Genomic DNA, 20,899 nt, shown 5'->3' on the forward strand with positions numbered 1-20,899 from the left:
TCTCAAAATGCTCCAAGCAATACACTGCGGACAATTGTGCTCGCGGTATGAGGGCGCAACGTTCGTCAATGTCTCTCATAGACGGACCAGAAACAGTGGCCCATACACTTCGCGCAGCTGGTCGCTGATATTGCTGATGGACTGGAGGCAGGTTAGTTTCCATGTTCGGCCTCTCCTATACAAATTTGAAGCCCTCCAACATGCTGCTTCGCGCCAGCATTGTGTCAACCCCGGTCTCTCGGAGAGTGGACAATACCACATTGTCCAACGGTGGAGATACGTCGTACTAGGGCGCTCTCAGGTCGCGAGTGGGCTATGGCGAATACCGAGCGCCCGGGAGATGTAACCTACCTCGGCGTCTGTATCCGAGTGGGCGGCTCTTAAGGGGATGAGAGGTGGAACTCTCGCTTGTCTGAAGAGCGTGCTGGAGATGCCGAAACGCGATGAGCGAGTATTCGCGGTGCAGTCCTACAGCCATGTTATGAGAGAAGAACAGCATGATGACCGAATGCTATATCTGCCTAAATCTGGCTCCGACGACAGTACGAACCATTTGGTGTCAAAGGAACGGCCTAGGCATATATGGAGGGGTCCGCCTTGCAAGCAGGGCGTCCGGAGATGCAAGGCGGAATAATCTCGTGTATATACCCTGGAGCAGATATGCAGAACTGGCCGGTAAGGGGGTGCATTTACTGGTTGAGCCTGTATCGGCCCGTTCCAACAATAGGAATGAGAAAGGAGACCAGCTTTAGTCATTCCGTGGCCAGAAAAAGTTGGTGTACCAAGTTGACTCATCAAAGCCATTGGAACCAGATGATGGTGATCTTGGGGGTTCCCAGTCTGGAACGGCCTCTCCTTGATCTCTTCACAAAAAGCATTGCTATCGGGACACACAAGCCAAGTTCGGAGTTATTATGAAGACGTGGAATATCGAGAACTCGACGCACTGAGGCATCACCTTAACATACCTTGCCTTGGGCCATTAACTGCGCCCTTCTTAGGGGGCGATGCTCCTACTTCGCAGTATTGCAAATTCGAGTACTGTCCGATCGGAGCCCTTCTCAGTAAACTCATTCGACAAGGCGAACGTAGTAGTAGCAGAATGCTCTGAACTGGCGTCTGAAAAGTCGGGTAGCTTCCTGGTACACGAGAAGACTGGCGTCGCCATCTATCAATTTGTATAAGAGCTTGTCCCCTCATTAGGCAATTTCACCGTGGCTGTACAATCAGAAACCAGGCATGCAGGCTCGGGGAGCCCACGCTCATGATGGCTATTGTATGTTTCTATGGTGCATTTGTTGGGCTGGTGAGCCATCAGGGCCTGACAGGACCGCGACTGGTGGAATGCCACAGAGAAAGAGAGAACAGCGAAGCAGAGTTGTGATCTTGGCTAGGTATTTCCACGTTGTTTGTTCTCCTGCTGGATCGAATTGGTCCGTTGGCCTGTGCGCACATGACGTACAGAAATAGCCCAGCGATTGGGGTAAGTATATTGAGGGGTGTCGTCAGTCCAAAATAAAGATATCATTCCCTGGACACGACGCTGCCTAGTTCGTGACCAAAAAGGAGACGGAACAAAGACATTCGCTTATGTGACTACATAAACACCCTCGGTTCTTCCGGTCGTTTTTGTATAACCTACGCCATCCTACGTTAAGAAGTCTACCGGGGCGGAGAGCAAGCACCATCATCAACATGGCCGATTACACAGCACAAATGCAGCGTATAGAGAAGAGGCTCGACGAGTACCTGGGGGGGCAGCCGAGCGCCGAAGCGCCGGCCTCGATTGCTCAAGCCATAGCCAAGGACTTTCCCACAGCCGAAGACGACGTCGAATCATACCTTGGGCCTCTCTGGCAAAGCGTGACCAAACTGGCCCAGGGCGCGTCCTATGACCACCCCGCCCAAGACAAGCTAGTCAATATGGTGAGCGAGGTCATGCTGCTGCCGGACGACCAAGAAATTCGCATTTGGGGAGACGTAAGCAATTATACCTTGCCCCATACTCTCACTCGATCCAAGATCCCACAAGCTGACGGGCGGCATATGAAGGAGGCAAAATGGAAAGAGCTGCCTCTTCTTGGGGCGGAGTTCAGAGAACAGATCAACGGACCCGAGAGCGCCGACGATGAGACGGAGCATGCCAAGATCACTCAGTCATGGATCAACTTTCACGCCTTCGCAGCGAGGTTGAATGGCAAAGGGGTGACCGACTGGTGGGACATTCCGCTTTGGATGCTCCGACAAGGCTTAGAGGAGGATCTATCCTCGGCCCCCAAGCTCCACGACTGTCATATCATGACCGCAGCCCAGATTGTTGAGCACAGCGGCGCCATCATGCTCGCCACCAAGGTCATCCCAAAAGAGGAGCTTGACGAGACGGAGAAGAGGATGTTCGCTCCCGGTTCTCTGTTCAAAGGAGAGGCTGGGTACACGCCTGAAAGATGGACGTTCTGGGCCCGACGCCTGCGCGAAGAAGCCGCGAAGTGCTCATCGGACGAGGTCAAGAACGCGGCATTGCGGGCTGCGCGGCTGATGGAGGTATGGCTCGATAGGTCGACAGCCGGGCAGAGGTGAAGAAGAAACCAGTTGGATTGGCATTTCACAACTGCATAAAGACGTAGTAGCTACGGGTACTGCGTGATACATTGAGATATATTAAATACAGCGCTGCCTGGACCACAACTTCGATAACAGGGCCCAGTCTTTGCGTGAGGTAATACGACAACTGCTGGACCGTGCTGTCCCTTCGCGCCACAACATAAAACTAGCAATCTTCTGATCTTACGATGTCATTTTAACAGGAATTGGCTGCACCATGGTCGCCTCCCGTCCCAAGACAAACACAGACTTACCACTGCGTTCCCCGCCAACACAAGCTTTCCCGCCCTAACCAGCAAAAACTAGCCTGGCTGCAGAACAGGACCGCTATCTGCATGAGATACGGGCGGCAGATTTAGAACCCAATTCACACGATGGGCTTTTTTGTCCCGTGATGCCGGTGGCGAGTTAGTCAGGACTAGACGGCGCAAAATAGCTTCATTTACAGTGGAAACCCACGCGGCTGGGCTGTGCGAGCCGTCAGTCAAACCACATGTTGGGGGCGCGCACGAGCTGACGCTGGATTGGTGAAATAGCGTCAAGCTAGGAGAAATGGACCTTATCTTATGTGAGGCCAGAAGCTCAGGCATCCTCAAGACGCCGAGCGCTATTTGGTTTGTACTGTAAACCAACGTCGCCGGCCTGAAAAACGGACAGCAACGGACGTGGGCCGGGCTGAAGCGCCAAATCCCTCGGGCTGGCTGACAAGCTCACAAGTGCGGGCGGCGTCCTGGCTATCTTTTCCAAATGCCACCCTGATAATGACCATCACTTACTACTAACGTGTGCAAGATTTACATTACTCCCAATCAAGCCCCCATCCAAGACGGCGGAAGACGTGGTACGAAGGACGGGTTATGAAGCTCTAGCGAGGCAAGTCTGAAGCGCTGGTGAAGTGGGCAGGAAGAAGAAAAGAAGGCATGAATTTTGAGTGCCCAACGTCGGCGGCACGCGTGGTGGGCGGGAAATGGGGGTAAGGATGATCCTTTTCATCAACGAAGAAGAAAAGGAAAGTCTGGGGATGCAACGTCGGGGCTGTTGATCGTTGGACTCGCGGCTCAGTCTCGTTGACGAGTTCCGCCCATGGGACGTTTCGAGTGGTTGTTGCATGAGCTTAAAGCGCAACAAAAGGTTTCGATGTCGCATTCGTAGTGTGTCATTGTCATGCGAACCGACAATGCTATCTCCAATTCGCCGTCGGGCAGGGTGTGATGCGTAATGTCTGGGCACACAGGATGGTATGTGTATCGGTGGGAATAGTTCCGGTCTGGAAGAATTGCTTGGTAAGGTTCTCTCTTCTCGACCCTTCTTAAGTAATCATACCCTAATTGCATGTAGTTACTGTATCGCGTTCTAATAGTCGCCTACTAAAATCATACTACAGTACTATTAGTAGAGAGATCTTGCGGCCCACTCTGCCCTGGCACCACCCAACTCAGGTGATCGACAGGCACCATCACACTCGTCGAGGCGTGCTAGCAGACTGGACTGAACTCAACTGACTGGACTGACTGAGAAGGCGTGCAAGCAACTGCCAACCTACACGTAGCGGCGAGAAACCTCGTGGTGGAATGTGGGCGTCGGCGCGACCCAGTAGCAGCCCACGATGCTCTCCTTTCTGGCTTTTATCACGTTGGGCCCCTGTAGGTAGGTACTTTGCTGCAAGTCCAGTAACACCTTGCCTGTAACCTCTAAGCCCCAGACTGCTAAATGCGCAAACCCACTGGAGTCGGCCGCGACCCCACCAGCAGCTGCTCGTCGAACTGATCTTCGCCCGGTCGATTGCATGCATGCGTAAGCCAGGGGTAGAGTCTGCAAGTGCAAGCCTCCCACCCTGACAGTCTGGAAAGTCTCTGCAGCAGCAGCTGGTCTTGCGCAAGTCAGTCGGCATCGACCGTTCCTGTCGGACCGTCGCACGCGAAAATTTCCAGAGCGGGAGGCTGGCGGGCGGGCTGGTCGAAAAGACACTACTGCAGAGCTAGACTTGGCTTTATGAACCGCTCTAGGCCGGTTCTGGGGATAGCTTGCACAAAAGGAGGCGCCATTCCCCGGCCCGTGTACGCAGTCGCTAGCACCCAAGAGGCTAGCGGGCGTTGGAGGCACGGCCTGTATGGCTGGATTCGGAGCTTGGCCCTTGAGACGCCCACTTCTTCTTTTTCCCCTGCTCCCTTGCAAGCTGCAGCTGCAGCTCCAAGGTTCGCTCGTTTGTTCGTTCGTTCGTTCGTTCAGTAGGTACAGTAACGGACTGACGAAGCCAGTCTGCCCGTAATGGAACGTGCATGGAGCGTGGAGCGTGGAGCGTGCCGTCTGGTCCTGTTCTCCTCCTCCCTCTTCCAGTCGACCGGGAGGAAAAGTCTGTGTTTCTATTCGCAGAGAGATGAGTTGGATCGCCATCCTGGCCCTGCCGTGCATTCATGCTTGACGGGCAGAAAGGCAGAGCTCCACACCACCCCCGTCTGGAACTTGGTCGCTCGCCAGTCACTCCTTGTCTGGTCTTTGTCTTGCATCTTTCCTTCAGTGTTCTACTATCACTCTCACTTCTCTGCTATTGCCATCTTACGTATATTGTAACTCACTTCTTCCCCTCGCTTGCAACCATTCCACTCTTTTCCGCCCCCTTCATATAATCGGCCATCCCCAACTATTCCGCTCGGGAGTCTGCCGACCTAATTGATAAACCACCGCCTCCGCCATCAACCTGACCACCATACACTCATTCAGAACATCTGAGAACCGCCGCGCAACCCAACGCACACTCCTTCGTTGACTCGCGTCGCTTCAGAACATTGGACGGTTGAAATCTACCCGCCCAACAAACCGTATCATAAAGACAGATTGGGACATCTGCCTTTGCTGAATATTCCATCCGCTTCATACCACCCACAGCAGCATTCGGCACAAGACTCGACTCGCAACCGGACGAGACGTCGGACTGTATCACCCCGATACGTGACCGTCTTGCCACTGTACGCCTTCAGCAGATCGTCGACAGACCCTGATAAGGAGGACGTCTTTCTGCTCGCTCACTTTGTCCGGTCGACCACATTGAGCTTGTTCACGACTTCGCCCGAAGAAAAAGAAAAAGAAAAAAATACCACCAAACACCGCCATCATGCCTAGCTTTCTGGAAAAGATTCAAGCCAAGATCGAGATTTACCGGCTCGAGCAGCGCTACACGCGCAACCGCAACCGGCGCTCAACTTTCATCAGCAACGCCGTCTACGTCGATGGCGAGTACGTCTACAACACTCCCAACACCACAGGCTCCTCGACAAACAGCTCCTCGGCCTCGTCACCCGTGGAACAGTACAGCCGACACAGTGTAGAAGACCCCCGGTCACCCACACACGTAATCGAGTCACAAACACCCGCTCAGAAGAAGCGATTGAACCGCCTCTCCGCCATGCCCGGCTTTGGCTCTTTGTCGAAGAGCAGTGCGCGGGACCTCAGGAACAACTCGGTTGACGTTCACGAAGTGCGATAGATACCCTAGGGCCTGTTGTCTCTGGCGGCGCCAATCTCGAGTCACAAACAGGAGTTGACGAGCGATGGCTGCTGTATCAAAACAAAAAGAAATTGGCGGATTACGCATTTGGATATACATCATTTTATTTTAGCTGTCGGCCATGGGGACCGGGAGCCACACGACATGCGTGAGCTCATCTTGCCCTCCAAGGCCCACACGCACTCTTTTTCTTTCTTTACGCATTGATGAAGGCCTCATGTTGGGCTGGGAGATCTTCGGGAAGATCTCTCGCCCGCCGGGATGAAGGACAAGAAGACTGTAATCGCTACGGGCTCATGCCCCGAACGCACAGCATCAATCGCGTTGTTGCCGCTTGGTGGGCATCGGTTTGGGGAACTTATCGGCGGTGTCGGCACAGGCGCGGTCCAGCACTATGATGCTCTGCTGTATATACTTTTTACGAATGTGAAACGAATCAACAACACCTGCACTCCCATCTCGACAGTGATCCGCTTTTGCTTCTTGTGCCCTTCTCGAAAGCAAACAAACTTGGCATTGACGGTCAAGGGCCTTGTTTTTGGACGCCAAGCCGTATCAGACTCACACGGCGTCGCATTCTGCCGGATATTGAAACACTACCCACGTGACACCCCCCAAAGTCTAGCCATACAGTATCGTCTTTTGCAATCAACCGAAGCCATGGATCTGCAGAGTAAACATGCTTTTTTTTTTGGTTCACACATGTGACTTGGAATATTTTATTTACTGGCAATTGATCAGGTGGCAAATTTACGTTATGAGTACGGCGGTAACTACAATATCATGTCTCGTCTCGCTCTTAGCATGCTTCTCGGCGCGCTGCTCGCCACGGCCAGCGGGCACCCAATCCAAATTAACGAAATCAAATCCATACTCGTTACAAAGACGTCCGCCTCAGCGGGTACATTTCCCCGGACCGCGACAGCCAGGAACACCAGAAACGCGGGTCCGTCTTCAGTGGCCACGGCCTGGTCTTTGGTCCCTCGGCCGGTAGGGATGACGATCTCGCTTCTCCGTCGTCGATAACCGGCGACTACGGACTGGTGGTCACGCCGGGCGAGTTTCAGAAGGCTGACGGGCTAGTCGTGTCGCAGACGGTCGAGGTGGCTGGCGTACCGTACAAAGTCGCGGGGGGTGATCTCACAGTGTCGGGGTGAAGAGAGAAAGAGAGAGAGAGAGAGAGAGAGAAGCACGATCACTTGGTCGCTCGTTCGCGGCCACTCGCCTTGTTTCCCTCCTCTATGGAGGCGGCGACAACAGAAAGGGGCGCAGGCCATAGCTGAAGGGTTGCCGCATGTGGCCTAGCTTCAGGGGTAGTTTCAACGGGACCATCCTGCTTGAGTTTGGTGTTTGCCAGTCGAGCTCGAATCCGTACCGCGAAGATGGGTTGATGCCCAGAGCAACCAGCGGCTGTTCTACACCGTATAAGAAGAACAAAATTCGACATTTTGGATGTGGTCCAATGAAGATTTACGAGCTACCCCTATTCGCCAACGCCAACGCCCACGCCTGCCCTTGAACCCTCGAATAGGGGTAGCTCGTATATCGAAAAACCAAAGGTCGCAAATCGACTACAGGAACCTCAAGTCAGCTCGTTCCGAGGTGGGATAAAGCAATGGGATGGCTAGTTGGTGGTTTTCTGCGTCATTGGTAGCACGGAAGCGCGGCCACGGTACTAGGACAATTGAAGGTTCACAAGATTGTACCAGAGATGGATGTGTAGCGACTGTATCCGGGTGCTACAATGCGGCTGATCTACGCCACACACCTTTTTTGTCATCTAGTAGTCGGTATGGCAGGAGGAGGGATATTGCAGGTTTGGTGTTACTCTCACTCGCTTATACACGTCCTCGGCAGCTTGCCTACCTGTCTGTCTATGCAGCTCAGCAAAGAGAAGATGGGTTGGAAACGTTTTTATTCAAGCCGCTGAAACAGAGAAACAATAAAGAAACACATCTACAGAAAGCCCTTCCGGGCATCTTGGTCTTCCTAGCCGCCACCTAGACAGAGGTCTGGCAGCTCCACGCCGAATCTCCAAGCGATGGCGCCCGTCAAGGCAAACAGTCCCGTCCGCGCTAACGGGTTCTCGTAACAAAGTTGATGGTAGGCCTCGCCCGCCTGCTCGGCATAGACCAGGCACTGCTTCCACACAGGAACCTTCGGGCTCTCTATCGTCGTCTGTTGCTCCACCGCCGCGCTCTCGCTCTTTCTCTGCTCCTTCTTCTCTTTCACCACCTCTTTCTTTGCCTTCTCCTTCCTGTCCATCCGTTCCCTGGCCTTTTCTATCTCTTCCTCCCGCGCCATCTTTTCCCTGTCCATCCCTGCCCTCGCCTTCTCTACCGTCTTCGCCTTCTCCACTGCACCATCCCCGTTACCAGGCTCCTTTCGGAACAGGGTGTATCGCGCCTTGCGAACACACTGGTAGTATTCACGGAGGCTCTGTGCGCCGTCCGTATGTTGTACTCCGCCTTCGGACTTTGGCCATTCGCGATAGTTGTACAAGCAGCGTTTCGACCCGTTGGCGAGCGTCTCGTACGCGGCCGTGATGAGACGCATCCTCTCGTTGGCCGCCGCTTGGCGCTCTTCCTTGTCGTCGCCGGTGTCGCCGCTGTTGCCGGGGTTCGCAGCGGAGGAGGCAGCAGTATGGCTCTTGTCCGGGTGGTGGATGCGGATCTCGCGACGGTACGCGACGCGGATTTCGCGGTCCGTGGCGTTGGGTGCGATGTCGAGGATGGCGTAGTAGTTGGGCGGCCCCTGGTGTGGCTTCTTCGCGTTGAACCATCCGGGAGGGCCGTCGCCAAAGAACGGCGGCGGATGCTGGAAAATTTGGTGGAACATGGTGGCGAGGACGAGAAGGACGGCGATCCAGAAGATGACATCGTAGAAAAAGGACCTACTGCAAATGTACATGAGCCATCGAGACGACCGTCTTGGCTTCCTCCTTCGCGGCCGCCGTGTTTCGTTGTTGCTACTGGGACCCTCGCTAGCAGGGTCGTTACGGCTGCTAGCGCCCGCGTCGTCATCGCTGAGCTCATATTGCTCAAGGGCAGGCCTTCTCTCGCCGTCTCGTCTCTCCGCCTCTTCCCGCATATATTCTACCACGTTGTTCACGAAATTCCGATCTATGTCCACGGACTGCCGTATGCGCTCCAGAAGCTCGGGGAGGCTCTCTTCAAGCTCTTCGAGGGAGGTTTCCGCAATTTTGTCCAGTTTTAGTGCTTTGCGTTCCTCGAAGTACTTGAGCCGATCCTGTTCCCGACTCGACGACATGGCCAATTCCACTTGCCTCTTGATGGAACGGTCCTCTTCAAGTAAAGTCGACACAGCCGCATCCCAAGTTTGCTTGAGTGACTTTGCTGTTAATCCCGCGGATCCATTGCTGTCCCCGGCGGGATCTTCCATTGTGACAGTAACTTCTTGACTGTATAATAGGTTATACAACCTTCCGGCGTAGCAAAAAACTTGATAGCTCTCGGAGAAGAAGACGGCCAAGAGGATCCGAAGTGGTATATTCATTGGCTTCGGCCTTTAATATATGCTATAAGCTAGGATAACATTCTCTTTGTTTATTGATTGTCCATCTTTCACCTCCTGGGGTGTTCCTTTGATCGAGAATACAACCTACCCGCATTGTGAGATATCCTATCGCTTTGTTCACTCCACAACCTCAGGCACCGTCAAGCAAATCTACCAGGCTACAGACTCGAGGCGATATCCCGTCCTTGGCTGCGTGGGAGCCAACATATTAGGCGCGACGTCGCCCATGAACAAGGAAGATGGGATCACGTAAAAGCTGGTATACCAAACTTATAGTACTATTATCATAGAACAGGTCCGTTGGATGCTCTAGGAGGGAAAATCTCGATTGTATATGCTGTGTAATAATGGCCATTGGACAAGTGCGAGTGCAGCCGTATGGGACCGGCCAGGCGATCGTCAGTACCACGTTACTGCCCGGGAATGGAAAAGCAGTGGCGGCTTGACTCTGCGGGGCTCAGGAGAGTGTTGGTCGCAGTTACTGCCTTTTCTCTTTTACCTGGCTTGGTGATGGTGTTTACTGCCTGTCATATACTCATGGAGATATCGCCTTGATAGTTTCCGCGATCAAGCGGGCAACATGCTGTCCGTCTTGCCAAACCCCATCATGCGACCCTTTCATGTCCTTAAACACCAAGTGATTGATCCCTTCCTTCTCCAACACCTGGGCCATCCCCTCGAGCTCCGCCGCGTCGACGAGCTCGTCGTCAGGCGACCGCCCGAGCACGGTGACTTCGCCTCCCTTCCAGTTCGACGCGAAACCGCCGGTGTACTTCATGGGCGAGGCGCGGTCCCAGGCGGACGTATCGTCCCCGAAGGCCGCAGTGATGAAGCCGGCGTACCCGGGGCCGAAGCGAGCCACGAGTCCCCGGAGGTCGTAGATGCCCTGGAACCCTACGACGGCCCTGGGCAGCTCCACGCCGGACGGCACCTCGGCGCCCTCTCCTCCTAGCGCGGTCGCGCCCATCAAGAGCTGGTAGGCCATGGTGGCGCCGGCCGAGTGGCCGACGACGATGTAGTCGCCACCGAAGCCAAACGATTGCTGCAGTAGTTGCAGACCAGACCAGACGTCTCGGAGGTGGTCCGGATGAGACGCGTTCCGCAGCTTCTCCGGCGGAGTAGACGCAGGGTCTTGCGGGAACTCCGGGTGCGGGCTCAACCGATAGTCAATCGAGGCGTACCCGCCCACCCGCGAGCTCTCGGGCAAGGCGTGGAAGTGGTTTAGAGTCGGCGTGAAGTCCAGGTGAGTCTTGCGCGGGTCGCGCCATGCGCCTCCGTGTAGATAGCTGAGCCCGGCATTAGAAAGCGGGATCATAGGAGATGTAGCCCTAGATTTCAATGCAGGCCCATGCTTGGCGGTTCATGGTCTTCTGTACGCCCAACGCAACTTACATGATCCAGGTTTTGCCCGCCAAGTGGCCTTCCTTCACACTCCCCCAGAGGCCTATTGTCTGGAGATCATGGGGGCCATACTTGATTGTGTCATATTGCAATGTTGACGACGCCATTACACTCAGCGAAGGCGATGGGAGCTACCCGCCCAGAAGACTATGTTCTGTATTGATGGAAATCGCTTTGGAACGAAGTTAGGTGCTTGGATAACAGGAGAAACGAACGGGTGCAAAGGTTCGTGAGAAATAACGTTTCGAAGTTGCTTGGGCCCTGTCATTTGGACCAGATTCAGTGAGTGAATGGTTTGTTCGGCGGAGAAAATGAAAGCATGGACCGGCGCGATGCGGGGGCGGACTGTTCGCAAGTCGGATAGGCGGAAGGATGCGGAAGACGGAACGGGCCAAATGCCACTGAATCCAAGACCTCACTCAGCGCTAGAGAGAGAGAGAGAGAGAGAGAGAGAGAAAGAGCAACGCATTGATAGCCACCGCATCACTATATCGAAACGGCTGGCTTATACCACGCTGTGCTATTGCCAGGGAAAAGGACAACCATAAACTAAATATCAAGTTCAGTTTGACCGCAACTTCAGGTTCTTCACTGACAACAGCTCTATTTTGCCTTGGAATATCCGCGGAATGCGTGCGCAACAAATACGGAAGACGCCGACGGTCTCCAAGGGCAGACAAATGCCGCCGGTACTATGGAGACGTTGAAATACCGACTGGATCGCTGCAGGCTATTTGCGAAGCATGTGTTCCACTCTGCTTTATAGCGACCAGCATGAACACTCGGCCATTTTGATAAATTCCAGGCGACAGTCCCACACCCACGGTCGTATTTGATAGTCAAGGGGATACTAGTCTGCGCCCGGAACCCATCGCGATCCTCTCAGGAGCACCGTCACGAGGCGCGCGCAGGCTTGCAATTTTGCAGTCCTCGGCACTCGTACCAAGATGCTTCCAAGGCAGAGAGGGCCGAGGCCTTGCGCCTGCGACAGTTGCCCACAACTCTCCTCCGTATTATGGAGAGGGAGAAATAAGGGAGGAGAGACGCAGAGACGCACAGCGTGCACTAGGCTCTAGTTGAAACAATGTAACCAGAAACACCTGGCGAGCCAGCTTCCCGATCCTGCACCATGGTCCACTGGTTGCGCGACCAGTTGCCAGCCAGCTACAGGAACCAGTCCCGCCAGTAATGCTCACACGAGCATATGGTACTCGGCCGTGGAAAGTCGCGTGGTTGATGCGGTTGACTGACCTGACTTGCCTGTTCTACTACGTCGTAATACTAATCCGGCAAGCTGTCAAGTGCCACACCCTACCGTTCACCGTTCTGCAATGATCAAAAGAAGGCTCGGGTAGCAGGCCATCCCGAGGCCCTGGGTCGAGTTTCGCCAAGAGGTGATGCAAACTTGACAACGTGTGCCGTGCCGCTAGGCCAACCTTTGCGCTGGGACGCTGTATTGTCCGAAGGTGTTCGTTCGTTTTACTAGTCGGCTTGCTGTGGTAGTATGAGCTACTACTACGCAGCAATATCGGATCGAAGAACCGACTGTTCATCGAATGCGAAAGGATTTGGTCATAGCGGTCTCTTGTGGTGGAGTAGATGGGGGCTCGGAAACCGGTACCGATCTTTACTTATTCGATGACAATGCAACCAACAGTATAGGTGGTGAAGGATTTTGTGAACATGCCTACCTCTTGAGTACTAGCGCCCGTTGAGATGTGCCACGCCGCACGTGGGTGCGCTTTACTGTTGCAGGACATGAGACACTTTCCAGCTCTGCTGTGGTGTTCCTATGCGTGCTAGGTTATGATCGGCGGCGGGTGAGCCGGTATATTGAGAGGGAGGGAGGAAGCTGAATGGGGTTGTTCTTGTAGCAGTAGTAGTGGTGGCAGTGGAAGAAACGACCTGCATCCGTGGTTATCACGATCCCACGACGCAATACCACATCACAGCACGCAGCACACAGCACACAGCACAGCCTGGAGGCAAGAGCCTACATGTGAAACAAGCGACAGCCAGTGTTGGCTCATTTCACCTCAGCTGGTGGGGCCTCCTGTACATGGACCGATGCAGAAAGCGCGACCGCCTAGAGCGTTACACCGACAGGGGGTCAAAGCGGACTTGGTTAATCTACTGGGATGGTATGTAGATGGGAGCGGAGGCTGGGCAGGCACGAACGAGAATCCTCTTCCTTCAATGTTCCTTTATCTGGAGTCCCGACTTTACAAAATCGGTTGTGGCATTCAATACCTGCTCTCTTCTTGTACATGTCCAAGTCCAGCTGCCCGTGCAAATGCAAAAATGCGAAATGCAATCGGTAGGCAACTAGACAACCCCCCAAAAGAGCTTCAGGGCCAGCCACCGTATGTCTTCTCCTTTGGCTGCAGCTTACAATAACCCTTCCTATACAGTCTATACAGTCAAGTCGTCCGATGTTGAGGCATCGGCTGCGTGCACGGCTGCAAGGGATGTGATGGGCATATCATTCCTGCAGGTCCTCTGCAGGTCCTCCCAGATGCATTTGCACACGCACTCGGTGCGTGGCGGAACATTCTCTTAGCGTGAAACTCGACTTACACATCCTGTTCTAATCCAACCTTCTTGCTGTATGTACAGGCACATGGGAATATCGAGGCTCACCTTGCCCGGGTGAGCCTCCTTTAAAGCTGAATGCCACCGAAACAGCTGATCACCAACATCCGAGATCTTGTCGACGTTTGCGGTCTCAACTTGCCTGTTGCTGCAACCCTACTGCCACAGCATGTAGTTGATGTGAGGCATGATCAGCACCCGACTGGCCGGGTCAGATTTGCAAGCTCCCGTTTGGCGCGCCTCGTACTACCTATTCAATGGGAAGATGGCTGTCGAGCTCGACTCGGACCACGGCAGCGGCCAGTACATAATAAGATAAGTACGCTAATGGCCGATGGATGAACAGTGCCAAGACAGCACTGGCTGGACATGCCAGTATCTCGACCAATCGCCTAGGCCCGGAACAATTATTGCATAAGAGCGCCTGCATACCCTGATGCCGACAGGGAACACATGTTTCTCGAAGCTACGTACCTACAGCCAGACATCCACTCACACCTGGGTCTTTTGCATCCCAGTTACTACAGCTACTACATGGACCTAAGCTAGCCCACCGGCCACTACGTTAGTAGGCCCGGCGGAGATACTGAGAAGAGTGACAAGGAACGCCTCCCAGCCGGTCTACCGAGGCACACACATGCGAGCCCTGCACAAGTAGTACTCGGACGCAAAGATGTGCAGTGACAGCTTCATGCAAAAGGCTCCATGATCGTCTTGACTGTCAGCTCTGCAGGGTCTTTCCCTGATGGGCTCCATCCTATGTGCTACCCCTTCCAGGACAAGGTCTCGGGGCACGGCGTCTTTCTGCTTGTACATGCTATATCCTCGAGTAAGACAGGGTCCCTTTTCTTCACCACATGGCGGCTAGCATGGGCCTGGTGTTGGTTCCACTTGTCTGGAACCATCCTTTCCCAGGCATCTACTTCCCCGGGTTGCTCTAGACTATATGTATGCACGGGGATACCTTACTTCCCCTTCTCTCATATGAGGGTTTGCATTGTCTCACCACCGCTCTTATTTTCCTAGCCTCCCAAGATCGGTGCAATACTATCATCGAACATCAGATCGAACATGAGATGGCGGCCCAGGATCCCACAGTATCGACGGAAAGCAATGGCTATTCCTTGATCATCACGTCCATTGTTTTCCTAACCCTAACATGGGTTTCTGTCTTCTTGAGGACATACGTGAGGGCGTTCATGCTGAATGGATTTCAAGCAGATGACTGGTTCATGCTGATCGGCCAGGTGAGAACCATGTTGCCGCTTCCACTCTCGAGTATGAGGTAACTGATGGAGGGCTACCTAGATTATATTCACTATATCGTGCGCTTTCATCATAGTCGGGTACACGGCAGGCGTGGGTCGGCATAATAAATCTCTCGACCAGCCAAGCGAAATCAAGGCTCTCGAATACCAAGCCCTCGCCACGGCATCTTATGTTCTGGATATGATGTATATCAAGCTATCGATCGGAATATTCCTCCTGCGACTCGCTACCCAGAAACGGTACAGGTATCTTATCTGGGGAAGCCTCGTGGTTATCGCCCTCTGGAGTTTGGCATTGTTCTTCTGGAATATATTTCAGTGCAATCCCGTCGAAGCCCAATGGGACTACACCATCCTCGAGCGGGACCCATCCGCGCACTGCGCTTCCGGCGAAGAGATTGTCAACGCCGCGTACGCCCTCTCGGTCATGAGCATACTCTCTGACTGGCTATACGCCCTGATCCCGATCCCGATCGTCTGGAACGTCAAAATGACACTTCAAGCAAAAATCACTGTGGTTTTGATTTTGAGTATGGGCGTGTTTGCAAGCATTGCAACCTTGATCCGTCTGAAGTTCCTGGCTGATCTTACAGACTTGAGTGACATCCTTTGTAAGTCGAATATTCACTTTTATAGTGGCTCATGGCTGTTTGACTAATATCTTTCCTCCCAGATGGTGGCACGGATTCCATGGTATGGACGTTAGTCGAGCCCGGCGTGGCAATTGTGGCATCGAGCTTGGTCACCATTCGCCCGCTGCTCCGCGCGTGGAAGATCAAAGGCTTCACCTCGAACGGGACCAGCAAACAGACGGGACCCCTCAGCAATGGACAAGCGAAATCGCGAACGAACCGATCAAACGGCGCCATGCCTGGGTTTGGCTCCAGGGACGTCACATTGGTAGATATCGAATTAGGGCACTCAAAGCAGGCCGGGTCGGGCGATTTCGGCAACACGACCCATATCACCAGCCGTTCAAGAATGTCGTATATGTCGCGCATTTCCGAGAGGCCTGACCAAGTGTCACGTAAGGACTCTTCAGATGCCACAGTCACTCGCCGCGTTGAAATCAGCACCGAACCGTACACTCCTCAGTCGCAGACGCCAGGGACAGCGGACACTCGGGAAACGTTCCTCGACGGCCAATCCCGGAGCTCATCCACGATAGAGCTCACAACAGAAACGCAACAATATGATAGCAATAATAATCAGGCAGGGGTGTCGTCGCGTCGATGATTGCTCCTAGGAATAAGAAGGGAGAAACAAAATCGGAAAACGAGGTGAAGCGTCGCATCGCCTAATCTACAGTGTATATTACTGGTGCACAGCAGTGCGACGTCGAGCCGAATGTCTAGATTACGATGGGCTTCACGACAACGTTATTAATGATTCCCTTTTTGGGAGGAGCCGGGTTGGCTGGCTGGCGTATAGGTTATCACAGATACCCCCTTTGGCTTTGGATTGGGAAGCTTCAAAACAAAATGACGATTTTTATATTCCAATACCATCCTATTTATGCGTGAAGCGATTCAACGCAGGCCCCGTTCAAGCACTCCCTTTCGTGTATTCTCTGCTTTCCTCTCGTGTCACTGTAACAGGTGTTGCCCTCATGACCATGGTAGTGCTGGGAAATAAACGACTGCATATTCCTAATTTACCCGGCAATACGCCTTTCCGATTCCAACTACCCGATTACATTTCTAGACCATAATAACGCACTCCTTATGACGGATCATAAGACCGTTGCTACCCTTGACAGGGGTAAGCAATGCAGCCAGTCTTTCTGGTTGGCTTGTATTTCAGTCACCTAATCCCAGCCCCCTTCCACCCCCGGGAAAGCAATGGAACCCAGAACAGTCATATCGGTACCCTCTTGAAACATTGACGGAATGATAATACTACCCTTCAGTTATACCTGCCTCCCACCATCCACTCCGGATGCGGAAATCCACCCTTGGGCGCATGAAGTCCCCGAGTTCCAGGTTAGGACGGGAAAGCTTCATCAGCCGAATAGCACCTAGACCAAAACACGACTGGTGTCGGCAGGATCTATGTCGACATGCGCACGATGCAGATGCTGTTTGTTTGGTGGAAGTGTGTGGTTCTTGCATTGAATGGCAATCGCGACGAATGCACTATTCTTGTCTGAAGGCTTACATGGTTACTTTATAAGTAAGGTGCAGTCAGGGTTACAACAGGGGGCAATGCCCCTCACTCCATAATGATGAATGCGTTGATGTTGTCAACATGGTGTTTTCAACCAGTAGGGGGTATCAAGTTCGGATTTGGTATTTTCTTAAGAACAAGGCCTCTCTATGTAGAACTCCTCGTATCTCTCGCTCCCTGAAGCAGTCCAGCAGATGCCGTAACAGTCATGCATTATGCGTGGCTGCCTTATCTCACAGCATCTAGCTTACAGACCTGACGGATCGGGTAAGCCATACTCCTCTAAGTCTGGGTTCCAGTCCTCTTCTTCGCCTAGAATGGGCGCTGCAACGAATTTATTGTACACCTTGCCCATGCCGGTGGCTTTCCCCTGACCGCCGGCTGCATCGTTCTCGGGCTCGTCAACGATGATGGCAGTCGTCAGAAAGCCGGTTTCTGTCCCTAAGCAGAGCTCGTAAGGCATGCCACCCCAGTCCATCTCGACCTTGCCCGACTTTCGCACATTCAACTTGCCGATAAAACCGCCTTCGGCTGTCCACGTCGATGCAGCTGTCTTGGCGTTCGCCTTAGCCCCCTTATTGTTGCCGGGGGTGCTGTCGACCTCAACCGGGTCGTCGTTCTCCGAAACCCTAGAAAGAGGAGGGAGGACGGGAGGGAACTGGAATAGGTACAGACGGCCATCTCTTTCATGGCCTTCCTCCCCCGTCACCAGGCTGTGAGACGTTCAGCTCTTCCATCAGCGCTCTAGTATCAGCGATGGAGAACTGAGTCTCTAGATCCTGCATGACCTTCTCGCGTTTCCTCTCCTTTGCCAATTCTCGCGCATCGAGCTCCTCCGCCTTGGGCTTCTTCTGTAGCTCTGGCGAGGGAGGAGCTTCTGGCTTGGCAGGGATGCTATCAATGTCCATTTCGTCTTCCAACTCTGTTCCAGGTTCTGCCTTCACCCTGACCTCTTGAGGATTTGCAGGCGCAGCATGCCATAACTCCTCGTCTTTGGCGGCGGATAGCTCAGCATCTTTGTCGCGTAGCATCTCCGCGCGCAGGTCGGTATATGTCTCTCCGTCATCTTCTTGCTCTTCTGCCTCAAGCTCTGCGGTCGTTGCTACCTTGACGTCTTCTTTCTTGTGCTCCACTCGCGGAATGCTGTAAGGCATCGAGCCAGACGACCGTTGAGAACCACCATAACTCGACTCGGGGGCGGCGTCGTCGCGCAGTTGATCGATATTGACTCGCACATCGTTCGCGCGTCTGTCCATGTATCTAGGGAACCCTTCTGGCTTTTCACCTCCTCTAAATGTAGAACCTCCGGATCCGCTTTTACCATAGCCGCCGTAGCCACCGGATGTGCCGCCGAACTTGACGCCATCTGTTGAAGAGTTAGTGATCCATGTTTCAAGCGATGAGCCTATCACGCATAAGGTCACGTACCGCCTGGGACTGCGGAGAAGGGGCCATGGCCGGTGACGGTTCGCCTGACCATGCCACCTCTTGAAGAGTCACCACCCCGGCCACCCCGGCCACCTCTCCGGGCTCTTCTATCGGCGTCGCGTTGCTCCCGTTCTTCGATTTTTATCTTGGCCGCCAAATCCTTCGCTCTTTGCTCCTCCAATTGCGCTCGGTCGCCAGAGTTTCTTCGTCTAGCCTTTGGCCTGAGCTTGGATCCACCCGTAGTGCTGGGCGCTGGCGTAGCCGATTGCGAAGCGGCGGCGCGACGAGTGGTGCCCGAGGCAGAGCCATCTTCCGGTGCTGTAGGTGGCAAGTCGGTTGCGCCAGTGTTGTCGCCATTCTCCGAAGTTGCGACGGGTGTTGAGGCAGCAGCGGCGCCGCCGCGGCCACCTCTGTCACCTCCCCTCGCCCCAGCACGCGAACCACGAGGAGGCATTCTTGTTATACCATTGGAAGCAAGGAAAGGAGAGCTGGGCGCAAGTTTCGACTTCCAGTGAGAGGCAGAAGTGAGAAGCAGCAGTGGCTAGAATTGGATGGTTAAAGTGCCAATTCGAGTGCTGGATGCGGCATGTGGGGTGCTCTCCCAAAAAAAAGTCCTGGCTGGCTTACACAAGTCGACCGATAGTGGGGATAACAGCTTGGGAAAGCTATGCCGTGTTTTACCGCCTGCTTATTGGAGGGCAGTCGTGGACGGCAAGCCGCTGCTTGGATTCACCACGACATGGATGTCTCCACTTAATCAACCATAGGCACGCTCGCATTTGGCAATGGACATTCAGATTCAGATTCATGGCCAAGATGAGGAAGTCCATTGCAAATCAACGAACGCACAAGAGAGCGTCTTCGCCAAAGTTCTTCTGAAGACTAGCTTCCTGTGCCAGCATGGAACCGATCCAACCCCGCCCAGCCTCAACAGTTGCTGCCCCAAATTTGATGACCACACAACTCCTTACATTGGCAGCGGACCAGAGAACGCCATCTTGGATCTCTTGTTGGAGTCTTGAAGCCCGCCAGCTTTCCAAGGCAGACTTTCCTAGGCCTTTTTCCTTCTCTGCTGCAGTGCGGAAGTCTCTAGCCCCTATTCGGGGCAAAGCCGAGAACTCGTCAAGAAAGAACTCGCCCAGGCTTTGAGTCAAGGGGCCCCGTAGAATCAAAGTACCGAAGATGGCATGGCCATGCATCGTGCCCCGTAGAGGCATTGGGTGGGCGGACGCGGAAGTCCCATCGAGCAGAACAGTATCCCGCACAAGTAGCCTGTTCTTCAGGCCGGTGTCCTGGTTCTTGAACCATATCTCATTGCGGCCGGTCCATTTCAAGAGATCCCAGTTCTCACCTCGCGCAGCCCGACCATGTGTGACCCAGTCAAGTAAACATAACGACGCACTGCCATGAAGATGGAAGACCTGGGTTTGTTCGTACAGACTGCCCTCAAAGGGCTGCACCGGGTCCGGTAGAAGACATAGTGCCGCGCCATCTTGGATGTTGACAGAGAGTCGCTGGCGCGTAATCGTGTCTGGGATGGCAGGCTTAAAGATCTTGGTGTGTCCTTGGGTCACAATACTTAATCGGGCGAAGGGCTGTATATCGACTTTGAGGTTGACCTGATCACCGCCCACAAGACCACCCCCATAAGACAGCAGAAAGACCACGACGCTCTGCTGGGTAGCCTTGACGGTAGGGGATATGAGCTTCAAGGGATATTGGTAGGTGATACTTTCCAGGGCTGAAATATCATGTGGTAGAAGCTTGACCACGATGTGCCCCTCGCCAGCCGCAGATGCTGACTTGGGAAATGGAGAGATCATGGTACAGTCGGGGGGTTGACCGATCACGCAGATCGATCGTATCCGGGCCCCCGCAAACTCAACGGAGTGACTGACTCTGTCCTACTACGAAAGCTGCTGTTGGATGTGGATGTTGCCTGCATAGACACAAAGACCGCATGCTATCTTCAGATGGGTGCAACCTGTACCTTAGCATTGATAGGTACGTACCTATCTTTTATTCCATTCACCATGCAATGCACTTGGTTGGTTTGCAGAGGCACACCTATTGGAGTTAAAAATCGCAACTATTACCTGCTCTTCTAGGTTAAGGCTGGGGGCACTTGACCAAAGCAGGCGTAGTTTGGCCTGGAACAGGAAGGGGCACGGCCGCACGGGGGCCTGAAGCTTAGGCGCGTCGCTCCCAAGACCTCGACCTCCAAGCAAGGGAGACCTGCCAACTACTGCCTGGCCGAGAGCTGATAATCTCTCCACCAATTTTGGGCCAGCTTCCTGATAAACACGTCTTGTCTCATCCCCACCAAACCTTGTACGAATCCGTCCATGTTAATGAACCCCGACGCGCAACCCGAATTAATCGCGCCAACACCCCAATTATC

General features: G+C 53.7%; 7 protein-coding genes across 7 annotated transcripts; 4 read left to right on the top strand and 3 right to left on the bottom strand.

Annotated features, from left to right (window-relative positions):
• Positions 1–1,695: 1,695 nt before the first annotated feature.
• On the top strand, positions 1,696–2,577 carry PG986_000969 (uncharacterized protein; the record flags this gene model as incomplete). Its single annotated transcript, XM_066837191.1, has 1 exon — positions 1,696–2,577. The coding sequence occupies one exon, from the start codon at positions 1,696–1,698 to the stop codon at positions 2,575–2,577; it is 882 nt and encodes a 293-aa protein (XP_066706084.1).
• A 3,136-nt stretch (positions 2,578–5,713) lies between these two features.
• On the top strand, positions 5,714–6,085 carry PG986_000970 (uncharacterized protein; the record flags this gene model as incomplete). Its single annotated transcript, XM_066837192.1, has 1 exon — positions 5,714–6,085. The coding sequence occupies one exon, from the start codon at positions 5,714–5,716 to the stop codon at positions 6,083–6,085; it is 372 nt and encodes a 123-aa protein (XP_066706085.1).
• A 681-nt stretch (positions 6,086–6,766) lies between these two features.
• Positions 6,767–7,263, top strand: PG986_000971 (uncharacterized protein; the record flags this gene model as incomplete). The annotated part of the gene is made up of 2 exons (XM_066837193.1): positions 6,767–6,779; positions 6,992–7,263. The coding sequence occupies 2 exons, from the start codon at positions 6,767–6,769 to the stop codon at positions 7,261–7,263; spliced, it is 285 nt and encodes a 94-aa protein (XP_066706086.1).
• Positions 7,264–8,095: 832 nt separating this feature from the next.
• On the bottom strand, positions 8,096–9,508 carry PG986_000972 (chaperone regulator; the record flags this gene model as incomplete). Its single annotated transcript, XM_066837194.1, has 1 exon — positions 8,096–9,508. The coding sequence occupies one exon, from the start codon at positions 9,506–9,508 to the stop codon at positions 8,096–8,098; it is 1,413 nt and encodes a 470-aa protein (XP_066706087.1).
• A 670-nt stretch (positions 9,509–10,178) lies between these two features.
• Positions 10,179–11,151, bottom strand: PG986_000973 (Alpha/Beta hydrolase protein; the record flags this gene model as incomplete). The annotated part of the gene is made up of 2 exons (XM_066837195.1): positions 10,179–10,971; positions 11,036–11,151. 2 exons carry the CDS (start codon positions 11,149–11,151, stop codon positions 10,179–10,181), a joined length of 909 nt encoding a protein of 302 aa, XP_066706088.1.
• A 3,561-nt stretch (positions 11,152–14,712) lies between these two features.
• PG986_000974 (integral membrane family protein) lies at positions 14,713–16,140 on the top strand (the record flags this gene model as incomplete). The annotated part of the gene is made up of 3 exons (XM_066837196.1): positions 14,713–14,883; positions 14,945–15,515; positions 15,578–16,140. 3 exons carry the CDS (start codon positions 14,713–14,715, stop codon positions 16,138–16,140), a joined length of 1,305 nt encoding a protein of 434 aa, XP_066706089.1.
• Positions 16,141–17,317: 1,177 nt separating this feature from the next.
• Positions 17,318–20,321, bottom strand: PG986_000975 (urease accessory protein-like protein UreD; the record flags this gene model as incomplete). Its single annotated transcript, XM_066837197.1, has 4 exons — positions 17,318–17,783; positions 17,836–18,436; positions 18,499–19,039; positions 19,344–20,321. 4 exons carry the CDS (start codon positions 20,319–20,321, stop codon positions 17,318–17,320), a joined length of 2,586 nt encoding a protein of 861 aa, XP_066706090.1.
• Between the last annotated feature and the right edge of the window lie 578 nt (positions 20,322–20,899).

The sequence above is a fragment of the Apiospora aurea genome (assembly GCF_038362705.1).
Source record: "Apiospora aurea strain CBS 24483 chromosome Unknown utg000001l_segment0_segment0, whole genome shotgun sequence".
NCBI lineage: Eukaryota > Fungi > Ascomycota > Sordariomycetes > Amphisphaeriales > Apiosporaceae > Apiospora > Apiospora aurea.